Source organism: Lactuca sativa, chromosome 9, assembly GCF_002870075.4.
Source record: "Lactuca sativa cultivar Salinas chromosome 9, Lsat_Salinas_v11, whole genome shotgun sequence".
Lineage (NCBI taxonomy): Eukaryota > Viridiplantae > Streptophyta > Magnoliopsida > Asterales > Asteraceae > Lactuca > Lactuca sativa.
In genome coordinates, this window is record NC_056631.2 from 62,759,870 (window position 1) to 62,775,271 (window position 15,402).

Below are 15,402 nucleotides of genomic sequence, written 5' to 3' on the forward strand. Positions count from 1 at the left end.
TTCAATTAAGTTCTATGTCAAACAAATCAGAAATCGGGAAACAAACTGCTGGAAAATAAGTATGACTATGTTCCATATATTTGTCCACATGATATCTTGAAGAATAGAGGATTGTATGATCCTTTATCTAAAGGACGCGTCAGATTTCAATGGCGGATTTTGAGATCTGCGATTGCTAATCAGATTTTGAAGTTGCATTGGCTGTTATAGTTATTAGACTTATCCAAGTGGGAGACTGTTGGATTAGGTGTCTAAGCCCATAACTATAATTAGTATGTACTTGACCTGATAGTAGCATGGTCTATTTAATTAGTATTGATCAAGAATTAATCTAGGGTTTACCCTAATTGTAACACTATATAAAGATCATACTCTTGGAAAAATCGGCCACTATGGAAGTAAGAGAAGGGCTAGCCGATTTTCAAGTGTTCTACATTTCTCTCAAGGTTATTCCAAAAGCAATTGATGTTGTGTGAGCCATTTGAGGTGTCACACTTGGGGCACTAGGCACTCAAGCTTCTTGAGAACATTCTACACCAAAGAGGTATGTATTCTATCTTGTTATATTCATTGTTTTGTATGCTAGATTAGGATAATACCTTGGATGTTCATATTTGCATGTATAATAGAGAAAACATAGATCCAAGGTATTTAGGGTTGCATGTACACTTAGGAGTGTTAGAATGCTCAAAACCCAACAATAGTTTGGGTTAATGATCCATTATTGATTAGCAATGGACTAAGCTTATATGAGAGTTCATGAAGTGTTAGTCCAAATGAGTTATTGGATTAAAAGCCTAAGTGAATGAATTAGGGTTTACAAGTGACCCTTGTAATTCTACACTAAAAATGTAACCCCTAAGCCCTAAAATCGGATACAAGAGTATTCTAAGAAGAAGCTAGCCGATTTTGGGGCCTCCAAGTTCTCTCTCATTGTCCTCCATTGTTCTTGGTGTTTGTGACACATTTTAGGCATCGTATTTGAGGTTCTAAGCTCCTGTAAGGCCAAGTTCTACAAGATACAACAAAGAGGTAATCATCTTACTTGTTTTTATGTTTCAATCATCAAAGTTGTATGCTAGTTAGGCTTCATGCTTTGGAAAAATGAAATTGCATGTATAACTAGAGAAAACTTAGATCCAAAGCATCTAGGGTTGTATGTGCACCATAGGAATGTTATAGTGCTCAAAACCCTTCAGTATTCACCCTCAAGATTTGGAGACATTATCTATATGGGGTTCGTTATACCATCTATACAGACCACAAGAGCTTGAGTCATATCATGGATCAGCCAAACCTGAACATGAGATAACACATGTGGCTAGACGTAGTCAAGGATTATGACTGCGAGATCCTTTACCATCCGAGTAAAGCGATTGTTGTGGCGGACGCCCTGAGCCGCAAGTTGCCTGGATCTGCTGTTCTGGCATTGTATATGAGGATATCTGTGGATTCTCCACTTGTGGGAGTACAGGAGGAAAATTGGAAGGTTGAGAGGATCAAGGGCGAGATTACCAGATTTGTTATGGAAAGTAGTGGTTTGTTGACCCGTTGTGGTCGGGTTTGGGTTCTTGTGTTTGATGGGGTCAGACAGATTGTATTGGAGGAGGCTCATAAGTCTCGTTTTTCTATTCACCTGGGGGCCACCATGATGTAACGGGATCTGAGACTGAGCTACTAGTGGCCATGCATGAAGAGAGATATCTCTTGGTACGTCGAGAGGTGCTTGACCTGCAGGATGGTCAAGGTCGAGCATCAGAGGCCGCATGGAAAGTTGCATCCTCTGGAGGTTCCCATGTGGAAATGGGAGCAGATCACGATGGATTTCATCACCAAGTTGCCGAGGACGGAAAAGGGTTTTGATGCTATATGGGTCATCGTGGATCGATTTACCAAGAGCGCCCATTTTATGGCCATTCGGGAGAGTTCAACGGCCGAGAAGTTGGCCGATATGTATATCCGCGAGATCATTGTTCGTCATGGGGTACCGGTCTCTATTGTGTTAGACTGTGACGTTCAATTCACCTCCCGTTTTGGCAGAAGTTCCATGAGGAATTGGACACGAGGCTGCATTTCAACACAACTTATCATCCGCAGACAGACGGCTAGAGAGAGCAGAACATTCAGACCCTCGAGGATATGTTGAGGGCCCGCGTTATTGATTTTGGTGGGAGTTGGGACTCCTACCTACCCCTTACAGAGTTCTCCTACAACAACGACTTTCACTCTAGCATTGGTGCTCCACCTTTTGAGTTGTTGTATGGGCGGAGATGTCGTACCCTAGTCTGTTGAGGCAAGGTTGGTTATAGGGCGATGGGTCGGACGGAGGTGGTTTTGCAGACTACCGAGATGATTCAGCAGATCAGGCAGCGGTTGCAGACTGCTTAGAGTTACGCTAACCGGCACCGATCTGAGTTGGAGTTTCAGGTCGGTGACATGGTGTTGCTGAAGGTCTCACCCTGGAAGGGTGTGATCCGATTTAGGAAGAGGGGAAAATTGGGTCCCCGATACATTAGCCATTTCGGATTATAGCCAGGGTTGGCAAGGTGGCGTATAGACTGGATCTCCCGGAGGAGCTCAGTAAGATACACAATACATTTCACATTTCGCAGTTGTGAAAGTGCATATTGGATGAGGACGCGGTTGTGTCATTGGATAATATTCAGATTGACGAGTGCCTGAACTACGTTGAGAGGTCGGTGGTTGTTTTGGAAAGAAAGGTAAAGGTCCTACACAACAAGGAGATACCTTTGGTAAAGGTATAATGGCAGCATTAGAAGGGATCCGAGTAGACTTGGGAGCCAGAGGCTGAGATGCGGGAGCATTATCCAGATTTGTACAATGCAGCTGGCTTCGAGGACGAAGCCTAGTTCTAGTGGGGGAGAGTTATAACACTCCGATTCCCAGGTATGAATTTAAAGCTTAATATATATTCATTTTCAGGGCAACTCGACAAGTTGGAAGGCTCCAGCTCGTCGTGTAGAGTTTTAAATGGACACATATCTTTAAGGTCTAATCAACGAGTTGGAAGGCCCCAACTTGAGGAGTTGAGGGTTGAACATGAAATCCTAATTTTCATGGTTTTTCACCCTATTAAAAGACCTTATGAACCATTTTTAGCCTCCCTCACCATCCCCTCAGTCCAGAGAAAACCCTAATCATGCATCTTTCCCCATTTTGAGTGTGTGTGAGCTTAAAGAGTGTTCTTTGGTGCTTTTCTTGAAGGAGTGTGAAGTTGGTGGTGCAAAGTTGAAGGAAGAAGCTTTAGATCCGGGATTTTCGGTGTTGTTGCAACCATTTGAAGGTATAAAGTCATTATCTTGATCATCCCTTTGGTATATCTCTTATTTTGAAAGTTTATGACCATTATTAGCTTATTTTGGGACCATTCTTGGATTTGAGCATGTTATGAAGCCATGGTTTCAGATCTGGACATCTCATGGCCTCCATGGACTTAAAGTTGCCAACTTTATCAAGTCTTGGCCCTCCTTCATGCTCTAAGTCCCTTGATAAGCCTTGTTTGAGTGATTTAGCCCTCTTGATGCCATGCATGGACGTAAAGCTAGCAACTTTACGTGGTATTTCAGTCCTAAGGGACCAGATCTATAGTTTGGGACTTTGGTTTCACTTAGAAGTGTCTGAATGCCTTAAGACTAGGAAAACTCGACGAGTTGCCTAGCCAACTTGGTGAGTTGAGTCGGGTTTTCCCGCTTTCTGGATGTTGAAGAACTCGACGAGTTGTCTTGAGTTTTTTCATGATTTTCTGAGATGTGAAGGAACTCGGCGAGTCAGTAGATGCACTCGACGAGTTGAGTCAACATGGACTGTTGACCTTGACTATTGATTTAGACTTTGACCATGGTCGACCAAGTTTGACCTTGAGGGTATTTCAGGATTTTGATGAGGTTAGTCACTTGGTGATTGTAGGCAGTTGAGTTGGAGCTGTGAGTTTGGATTGATATTACCGGTTCAAAACTGATGGGTTTTATGCATAAGAACAATCCTATGTGCTTATACAAACCCTAATGCTTGGATCTAGGTTTCTCTATTGTACATGCTTTAAATCCAAGACTAATAAACTTAGATCTAACATATTATAAACTGAATTAGGGTTTATAGATTTACCTTTGATTGTTATATAGCAATAACAATCAATTCCTTGCTTAGATTGGCTTCAAAAGCTTAGTGCCTCAAGTGTTGCACCTCTAATGGAGTCACAAACACCACTAAGCAACTTGGATGAAGAGGGAAGAGAGGAGAGGCACCAAAAACGGCTGGAAACCCTAGAGACTCAGTTGTCCATGTTTTTGGGGCCTAAGGGGTCCTTTATATACTTGTGTAGGCTGCTAGGGTTTCAGTCAAAACCCTAATGGACAGCTTAAACTCTAAGCAGCCCATGGAACCTTCTGGATAAGGCTATGGACGAAAATATGATGGGCTTCCATCATAATTTCGTTCACCCCTTATTCCTTTAGCATTCCTTAGCCCAATAACTCAATTATCCAATAATTGCAGTCCAGTCCCCTAAATTTAATTAATCTCTTTTAGCCACAAAATTAATTCTTAATTAATTCTTGACTAATATTAATTAAACAATATGATTTGTCCTTTAATATATTATTCTCATAATATATTAATAAATCATATTTAAACCTTTCTCTTCTTAAATCATCCTACATATTGCTATGGTGAAGGCAACCCAAAAGGACCATGCTCATAATCGGGTCAAGTACATACCAAAATAGTTATGGACTTAGACACTAATCCAAAAGTCTCCCACTTGGATAAATCTAATAACTATTTTCCGTATGACTTCAGAACCTGATCAACAATCGTAGCTTTCAAAAGCCGCTGTCAACTATGATCTTATCAGATAGCGTGTCCTCTAGATAAGGGATTATATATTCCTCCATTCTCAAGATATCGTATAGACAAAAAAACATGAATTTCAATCATTCTCTCTATACTGTTTCCCGACTTCCGATTTATGACGACAGCCAACAGACTACAATTGAATACATCAACTTAGTCCTGGCTTGGCCAAGCGCTTAGGTGTCATCACTAAATCATTGAGAGGCCCATAGATATCACTTTTATCCCACTTTAGGTAAGAGGAATGGATAAACTTCGACTCAAATGCTCGCTTGCATTTACTGATCGAATCATACACAACAATAAGTTTTATAACACCAAGTTACTGGTGCGTTTACCTATTATCAATGTGCAACCGACCAAAAAATAACAACTCACATGTCTCGGTTTCAAGAATATACAATATTATCGTCTCACTAATCACTCGTGATAAAACCATGAAGTGATCCAAGTGAGCGTGGGTTTAATCCAATACTCTAATCTTATCAAAGCTTTCATGAATTCTGCAACAAACTTGTGCCATGTCTAAACACTTCAGACAATCTACACACAGATTCATGTCAGTCTTTATTCATACCTACTCCTAACGTATGACCGACTGTGGATGTTTGAATAACTTAGTTATTCTGGAAGTCAAAACATGCAAACTGAAACACAACAATAATACTTAATCCTATATGGCCCCAAACTTGTGAGAGTAAATAAAACACTTCTATTTATCCACCATATTGATTACTCATTATTTATCATTTAATGTTTCAGATAATCAACTTATTACTTGAATTACAACAACAATTGTCCCATGCTCTAAACATGCACACTTTGTTTCCTATGGTACATGCTTTGTGAAATAGATCACGTGAAAACTTTTCCAATGATGCTCATTTCACAATTCCTTAATCCTAATTATTAGTGTAAGAACACAAGGTTCTTGCCACTACTTGAATATGCTAGATTCTAACATTTTATGCAACGATCCCTTTGCAAAATCATAGCACAAAAGTCACCAAGACTTAGCCAATGAAATTACAAAGTACTCTATAGGAAATTGTTACAAGACAATTCTATAGACGTGAAGTCTCACATTCAAAGTGCATTCCTTTGAACATCCTTCTTGCATAAAAGTTTCTAATCTAGACATAGATTCTCAATATCCAACTCCCAATATGGAAACATTTCCACATTTGCCATATAACAACTCATTCTTAATAGAATCTTATCTATTCATAATAATGTCGATATGGTCCATCCAATACCATACTCCCAACTACTCACAAGCAACCAATCCTCAGTGAACTTTGGATCGTCCTTTGATAGTTGTTTAATTATTTTAGTCAAAACCAATTCTAGTCCTTTTTCCCTCTTAATGCGCTAGACATTTGGAAAAATTTTAGAATGGTAAATATTATAGCATTTGCAATCGATCCTATACCCGAAGCGTATGGGACACGATGCATAATGTCATACATAAAGATATGATACTTTACCAATCTTTTGCCATAATATTTTATGTGTCATGTTCTCACAATTCGAACTATGAAGAGGGATGCCGTAATCATAATCGAATTTTAAGAACACACAATGTATCCTTTGACTGAAAATATTAAAATTTCTCAATCTAAGCTTTAGATTTTGAAACGAAGTATAATATTCTCTCCCTTAATTATAGCAAAAACAATTTTTTTTAACCCATGCAACTTTGCAAATTGAATCTTTGTTTTTCTATAATTAATATTGCTAACTTGCAATGCTCGCCATAATAATCATACAATCATAACACTTATGCTCCCACTATCATGATGATTATTATCGTATAAGCATAACACTTATGCTCCCACTAGCTTTGACATGTATTCAAAAAACAAATGAGCTTCCAGAAAAACAATGCCTATTGAATTTCTGAAATTCATTTTTTTAATACCAGATGCTTCGATAAGCCTTTATCTAAGCTTCTTAAACTTATACACCTTTGGCTTAGATAGCTCATATGTGTGCTTAAATAATTTAGAACTTATGTTACTAAGTTCCAAATGTTCAAACTAATTGCCAAATCTCACAATTCGAACTATGGAATGGGATGCCGTAACCATAATCGAATTTGAGAATACAATTTTCACAATTGCTATCTTCTTAAGATCTCTCTTAGTGAAAGCATTTCCTCACAGTCATTTTCATGAAGGAGGGAATCTTATGACACTTAGATTTTATGGTGTATGAGTTCCTATCCATGTGAATTTGCCAAAACCAAGGTTTGCGACAAATCCAAACTCATATGGACTGAACTTTCTTAATCTTGATTTCTTGCCCTATGGTAACACGAGTGCCCACCATGTCTTCCAAGTAGTTTAGTAACTTGTCCTTATATATCAATGTACTTTCCATCGACTAAGGCTTTAGTATGCATTCAAATGAGAACTCATAGAACTCACATACACAATTAATTCAATTGGAATGGCACAAAAACAAAATAATGTCAGCACGATAGGTTGTAAACCTCAAGTCGTGTGCTAGTGATGATCGATAAGGTTTATTCTTGATTTGTTCTTGAAACCTTTCAAGGCCATTTAGACTCCCACTGACTCCTTGACATATAAGATTCTCTTGTCAAGAAACATTTCTTGACAAAGCAAATACTCAAGAGTTAGTGTAGTTCTTATCAAGACAAAACACTTCACATAATTGGTCCTAGTTGGTCTTTGTCTTACCCAAGACAGCACAACTTACCAATTTCAAATGTGTAAGAATAAGAAAAATTTTCCAAGTTCCACATTTGATGAGTGTTATAAGCCTACTTAAGACCTTTCACTCAATGTCATAATCTTGACTCTAAGACTTGATATTGGAACGAAGTATGATTGACTTATTGATTTAACCATTTCTACAATACTTGATTCCTCTTCTTAGACATGCAATTGCACTAAGACTCACTTAGAGGATCTATTGAGACATAGTTCTTAATCTTTAAGACTTATCATAAAACACAATAAAAGGTACTCTTCCTTCTTCCTAGAAAGGAGAAACTTTTATCTTTCTGCCTACTTGATTCTTCTTTATTCGTTCTACTATTCATTGAAACTCTTTCAATCAACTCAAAATTACACTTAATCTTATAAGTATAATCATATTTACTAAACTTTAGTAAATCATGACGAATATCTTTGTCACTCTTGTGGGTGACTTGATCAACGCACAACCTAGTGTACTTAATCTCCTTGTCCTTCAATTGACACTTTGTCAAAGAATTAGCCTAAGTTTCCCAAATGTGAAAGTTTTTCATTCATCATACAATACACATTGCATGATTCCAAGTTTCTGTCCAATTGAAACTTGGGCGATGAGAAACTCTCCCTATTTGGTAAACTTTTGACATTTCCACAAATAACATAATTAAGAATCAAATCCATTTTGCTAATAATAGAAGTACACAAACATCAATTTTTCATATATTTCATTGCAAGGATAAACAAATAAGATAAAACCAAAATTTATTTTATTCATAAAAACAGCGGAAAACATTTCCTTACAATGCAAAATTCAAATGAAAAACTATTAACTTCCTAAGCTCAAAATCTGATCTTCGAATTCATGCGATCGAAATCCATTTCTTCGTGATTAGACTCATCTTGCTCTTCCATCAAACTTCCTCTCTTTTCTCTAATCCTGCAAAAAAACATGCAAATGTAATCTTATCACACTATGAATAAAGAATAGGAATTCAAATGGAGTTAGATAGTGGATTTTATACCTGAAGTAGAGCCATACTTATTGACTCTCCCATCTCTTAGACTCTTCAGGTCCTTCGGGTAGCTTCGTATCCATTGCCCCTTCTCTTGGCAGCAGGAACAGGTGGGTTCTCCTAGAGTGTCCACGAAAGCATGGTTGGTTGAATTATCAGACAAATATGCTCCATTACCTCGCCAAATCATTTCTGATTCAGCAGCAATAAGCATGTAAGTCAAGTCAATGAGGGTTGCGTCAAGTTTCATCATATAATACTCTCTTATGAACTCATCATATGATTCAGGGAGTGACTGAAGAACCCAGTCCACAACCAACTTATTGGAGATAGACGCACCCAACATACTCAACCTATCAATTTGTGATTTCATCCCTAGGATGTGAGCACACACGGGTTTACCATCTTCATGTTCCATTGCCAATAGGGATTCGGTGATCTTGAACCTTTCAAATCTTCGATCTTGAGGGTTAGGGAGAACAACGGGAGGAAGAGGAGGAAGTGAAATCAAGCTAGTCCACAGTGATCCTTCACTTTGAATCAAGCTTCCACTTTCATTAGGAACACCTTTCCTTGGGATTCGGGAATACCACAGTTAGAGTCAGACATCTACAAAACAGGAGAAAATTCAAGTTAAGTTGATCGAGTCCTTAATAAAACACCCAAATGAGTTATTAAGGCTAGGATCCAACACAGTATTCTACAAGCTAGAAAAGGGATGCCGTAATCTAGTTGCGAAATATTTGAAGGTAGGTAAATGACGATTTACCAATTTCCACCATGAAAAACGAAAAGGAAGATTAAGTTTTAAATGAATTGAAACTCCTAGATCTTTTGAGATTCATTGAAATTTTCAATGGCATGTTTAATCTCGATTATGCCCTACTATTTGTGACTGGGATGCCGAGGATCACAAACAAGGTGTGAATAACCATACGAATCACGTGGTGCACCCAATGCTACTATCACCTAATCAATGTGCCGGTTAGCCACACGCGCTCCATTGATCTATGATAAGCATCGAGCCACACTTCGCCACCAATGTCATCCCCAAATTAGTGTGCTGGTTAACCACACACGCTCCACTAACGTTTGACAAGGGTACGAAATGTAATTCCATGGGTTAGCATACAATTTCACATTTTGCCTAAAGTAACTATGATTTGGAAATTTGTATAAGCATTTAGTTACTTTGTACTTCATTATACTTATAATGGAAGGTTTCTGTCCTATCCTACTCGTTCGGCTAACGACCCTCCACTAGTCAAGAGTGCGGTGGGTAAGAGTGGATACCCATTCAATCGCCATTTTATAGGCAATTTCCTTAAACACCCCTTATAGACCAGCTTCGTGAATGAGACCTACTAACAGTAAGACTGACTTTTTACTCATACATATATAATATTAGACTTTTAATGTTATATATAGTATAGGGTGTATTTTACACTTTTAAAATACTAGGTGGTTTAATTTAGTAAATTATACTTTTAATTTAATTAAATATAAACCAAAACTTTATGGGTTTATTAAATCACTTTTAATTATACACTTTAATTAATTAACAAAACAATAAGGGTGTGATTTGAACTTTTTCAAATTACTAGGGTTTTAGAAGTTAACATTTCAAAATTAAACTTTTAATCAACTTTTAAATTCCAAAACTTGAGGGCAAGTTTTGAAACATTTCAAAACATTAGGGATCAAATAACAAATAATTCAAATTAAACAATTAATTTCATAATTATCTATATTTGACCTAATCTTATTTTAGTCATTAGATAATTACCAAATAACTTTAAATAATCCATATTTATCACATAAACAACCAATATTTAAAAGATTTGAAATTATCTATTATTTTGGCAAGGATAAACATATAATTAAGATAAAATTTGGATTTTAACTTCATAAAACAATTTAAGCATCAAGTATAAGTCAAAACAACAGCTAAATCCCGAAATACCCTCTGCCTGACGCACTGACTCGCCGAGTCAGACCTGGACTCGCCGAGTAGGGCCAACTCGCCGAGTCCAGATACTGACTCGCCGAGTTGAGTCGGGCAGAGGCCAAAAACTCGATTTTTAGCAAACAAAGCAGTTAAGCATCACATACAACTGAAACCAATCAAGGCTTTGATACCACTGATGGGTTTTATGCATAAGAACAATCCTATGTGCTCATACAAACCCTAATGCTTGGATCTAGGTTTCTCTATTGTACATGCTTTGAATCCAAGACTAATAAACTTAGATCTAACATATTATAAACTGAATTAGGGTTTATAGATTTACCTTTGATTGTTATATAGCAATAGCAATCAATTCCTTGCTTGGATTGGCTTCAAAAGCTTAGTGCCTCAAGTGCTGCACCTCTAATGGAGTCACAAACACCTTATGCAACTTGGATGAAGAGGAGAAGAAAGGAGGCTGCCCAAAAACGGCTAGAAACCCTAGAGAATCAGTTGTCCACGTTTTTGGGGCCTAAGGGGTCCTTTATATACTTGTGTAGGCTGCTAGGGTTTCAGTCAAAACCCTAATGGACAGCTTAAACTCTAAGCAGCCCATGGAACCTTTTGGATAAGACTATGGACGAAAATATGATGGGCTTCCATCATAATTTCGTTCACCCCTTATTCCTTTAGCATTCCTTAGCCCAATAACTCAATTATCCAATAATTGCAGTCCAGTCCCCTAAATTTAATTAATCTCTTTTAGCCACAAAATTAATTCTTAATTAATTATTGACTAATATTAATTAAACAATATGATTTGTCCTTTAATATATTATTCTCATAATATATTAATAAATCATATTTAAACCTTTCTCTTCTTAAATCATCCTACATATTGCTATGGTGAAGGCAACCCAAAAGGACCATGCTCATAATCGGGTCAAGTACATACCAAAATAGTTATGGACTTAGACACTAATCCAACAAAAACTACTTGTGAGGTTGAGTTTTCCTCACTATACTTAGGGGTCAAAGGCACCAAGGTCGGCCCATTAGATTAATATCCTAGTAGTTATTAATATGCTGAGTATGAGTTAGATATGCTTGCTAGTTTGATATGCTAGTCTGGTAGATCTGTAGGACTACCTGTGATACTGTCTGATTATCTATATGTGTAATTATCTGTTACATGTCGACATGTTGTGTGGGTTGGGTTGAGGTTGTACTGCTCCATGTTGTAGCCAACAAACCTTGGAGTATACCAAATATGAGCCGAGGGCCAGGGAGGGCATGCTAGAATCATACTGAGGACTCCTAAGCATTCTAGATACGAGCTGAGGGCCGGACCGAGCATACCAAACTCGTACTGAGGGCTAATCATTGTATTCCAGTCTGACGATTGAAGGAGCAAGCCAGAAAAAAGTTGTAAGCTGATAGAAAACCAGACTTATGTTGTGGGCTCGAGAGCAAGCCAAATATGGCCTGAGGGCCAGGGAGGGCATGCCAGACTCGTATTGTGGGCTCAGGGGTAATCCATTCTGTAGAGATGTGGACCCATTACATGTTGTTATTGTTATTATGTGTACTATTTGTTATGTATCGGTATTTTGGAGGAACTCACTAAGCTTCTGACTTACAATTGTGGATTTTGTTTCAGGTACATCAGATGATCGCGGAAAGACGAAGGCTTGATCATGTACCTCCTCATTTTTCATGTTGTGATTTCTGGGAAAACTCTGATATTGAATTATTTTGAAAACAATTTGTAAACAACGGGTGGTTTTGGAATGTTTGAAAAGTTTAAATTTCTCATGAATTTTATGGATGTTACAATAAAAACATATGATAAATATTATAAAGTTTTTTGATGTGTGTGTATTCATCTAAAACTATATTTTGTTTCGATATTATACTTTATTTTCTTTTTAACGTATATGGATTGATGTAAAACGCTAAAACTTATGGTTATGTGTTATTTTAATGTATTTGGATTCATCTACAACTTATATTTATGTGTATTTTTAATTTTTGAACTTGTAAACATCAAATTATTGATTTATATATGCATGTATGTTTTGGAAAATAGGAAAAAGCATGAAAAATATAAAAACCGGTTGACCCGACGGACGAACCGGAAACCGGTCACCATACCGGTTCAATTAAAAAATCGGTTTTTAAAACAATGCATTACATTTTTTTGATATTTTTTTGTTTACAATTTTATTTTGAATAAAAATATTATCTATGGTTTTATTATTTGACAAGGTTTAAAAGTTTGAATGTTTAATTGATTATATTTCCTTTACTTTTTGGAGTATCCAAATCTATGGATTAATATAAGCATTCAATTTTATGAATTTTAAATCATAGAGTTTTTTTTTGGTGCTTTGAAGTTTGTCTTGATTTCAGTTATGTAAATGTGTAGGTTGTAAGTTTTCTCTAATACCAACGAGTTCTAAGTTCAACATATTGTAATTTGTTTATCAAATTAATATTCAATGACCTATGAGTTTAATCTATTTACAACTTTTTTTATCCCTTATCATTACACTAAGTTAGTGGATTCTTTCAGACGAGTAATTATTATTTTTCTTCTTACATCTTAATGTTCTTACTAAATTGGTAGAATTGATATAATATGCTTCAAATTGATTATGGGTATTTCTTAACTTTGATCATAGTCCTTACTGATTTAATATCAAAATGATATTTGATAAGTTTATGGAAGATTTTTCTTGCAGATTTGATCACAAGTTAAGGAGCTAGAGTTACTTTTTATAGTTCTTTCGATTTGGTACTTTTTCCTAAATAGGCCTTATATTCCACTCATACTTATTTTATAACTAGTGTGGTACAGGCGTCACGTCGTGGTTCGCCTCAAAGTGTGATCTAATCTTGTTATACTACAAACAAGTGTAGATGGATGAATAGTAACATCACATATCACATTTGTTTATTATCAATCTCCTCACCTCATGTTATTTTCTTAAGGTGCTGTTTGGTTCGCAAAATGTTGCTAAAGGAATTTGAATTGGAATTGGAAAATGAATCTATCAGAAATTTGAATCCAATTCCATATGCTGTTTGGTTGGCAGGAAATGAAATTGGAATTAATTTTAGATTCTGTTTGGTTCGTAGGAAATGAAATTGGAATTCATGTAAAATGACAGAATTGCCTTTTTGTCTATTTTGCTTAATTTTACTTTGTTTTTTAAGCTATATTTAAACATGTATTATATAAATTATTGAAATAGTAAAATTTTAATTTATTGATTAAACATTCATGCAAACATATTATGAAAATCATGTTAATAGACATCATAAGTTAAAGTCATTCCACTTTGCATCATAATAACGTTACCAAAAAGCATATCAATATTTCGATACATCCCTATCGAAGATACCAAAACTTACAAATCCAAAATACCAAGCAACATCCTAATAAACTTCCCAAAAGAGTTTAAAAACCCAAAATACGAATTAACATCCTAATTAATAATACTACCCTTCCAAAATGTATTTGACCTAAACTTCTCTATCGCCTTCTTCAATTTGCCAAAAAATTTGTACGTTTATTGCATCACTTTTTATCTTGGTCAAAGTTTTGAACTTCTCGACTTGACTTAATGAACTCATCTTTAAAATCTCCAGAGGGATCTTCTCACTCAATTCGTTAATCTTCATGTCAAATTTAATACCTTGACTCAAATCTTTTGATATTTCTTTAAGACTTTCAGTAATCAAGCCAACCGCATTATTGAACACATCATCGGCATGCCGTTTCCTCTTATTAGAGCGAACACTTGGTGAAGTTTCCTCATTTTGCACTGTTGTATTATGGCTAATTTCCTCGGATTCAAGTATGTCATCATCCGACTCTTGCAGTTCTTCTTCTAAGTTCACATCTTGCTCCATCTCAATGAAATCTCTAGCTCTATTTCCTTGAGCTCGGTCTTTTCCAAAAACAATGCAAAGATCTTCATAGTAAGGAAATGATTTGTGTTTCCGTCTAGTCGCTTCTTTATGAACCTATTTACCAACATGATAATTTATATAAAAAAAACAAAATATTTCCATATAGTCACTTCATTATAAACTATAAAAATAAAAATATTATAACATCATGTACTTGTAGGTACGCCTCCCAAACCGAATCCTCAGCAGTAACACAATGTTTTTCATAATCATAACCAAACCCGCTTGTGTTTGAACCGTTTACCATATCGTAGACACATTGCCAATCTCTCTTCATGGTTTTATCTTTGACTCAATATGTGGCTTACTTAAAATACCCGAGTCCGGAAGTGATTGTTTTAATGCTTGCTCAAGATGTTGCAAATAACCCGACTTAAAACCATTATCGGCTTTAAATCCTCCAACATTTGTCATATTCACTAATGCCTCAACTAGCTTTGCTTCTTCATTGTTTGTCCATGTCTTATAATTTTTAATTTGACTTGTCATACCTATATAAACATAACAAAAACCAATAGATAAGTATCACAACTAATTTTAGATACATTATAAATAGATAAGCAAAATGCCAATTGTCCAACATAACATTAAGCAAGCAACAATTTGTCCAACATAACGTTAAAAAAGCAACAATTGTTCAATGTAACGATAAGAAAACAATACAGCAATTTGTCTAACATAGAGATACATCATAAATAGATAAGCAAAATGCCAATTTGATTTGCCGCGCCCCTAGATGCAAACATGGACTCCGCTAAATTATCTCTAAATTTGGTCCATTCATTTGAAGTCCTTACAGAAGTAATATTATCAACATCTTCTGGTCCAACATCTCCGGTTCCCTCGTCCCGATCACATTCATTGTCAA

General features: G+C 36.2%; 1 protein-coding gene across 1 annotated transcript; it reads right to left on the reverse strand.

Moving 5' to 3' along the window:
* Positions 1-14,084: 14,084 nt before the first annotated feature.
* LOC111878890 (uncharacterized protein At2g29880-like) lies at positions 14,085-14,811 on the reverse strand. Its single transcript, XM_023875405.1, has 2 exons — positions 14,689-14,811; positions 14,085-14,588 (listed from the first exon to the last, which is right to left on the reverse strand). The coding sequence occupies exons 1-2, from the start codon at positions 14,809-14,811 to the stop codon at positions 14,085-14,087; spliced, it is 627 nt and encodes a 208-aa protein (XP_023731173.1).
* Positions 14,812-15,402: the final 591 nt, after the last annotated feature.

Bases quoted from the DNA above. Each gene is read 5' to 3' on its own strand.
- LOC111878890 (XM_023875405.1), bottom strand. From the start codon at position 14,811: ATGAAGAGAGATTGGCAATGTGTCTACGATATGGTAAACGGTTCAAAC. The intron at 14,589-14,688 runs GTACATGATGTT...GTTGGTAAATAG, and splicing joins TTTGGGAGGCGTACCTACAA to GTTCATAAAGAAGCGACTAG.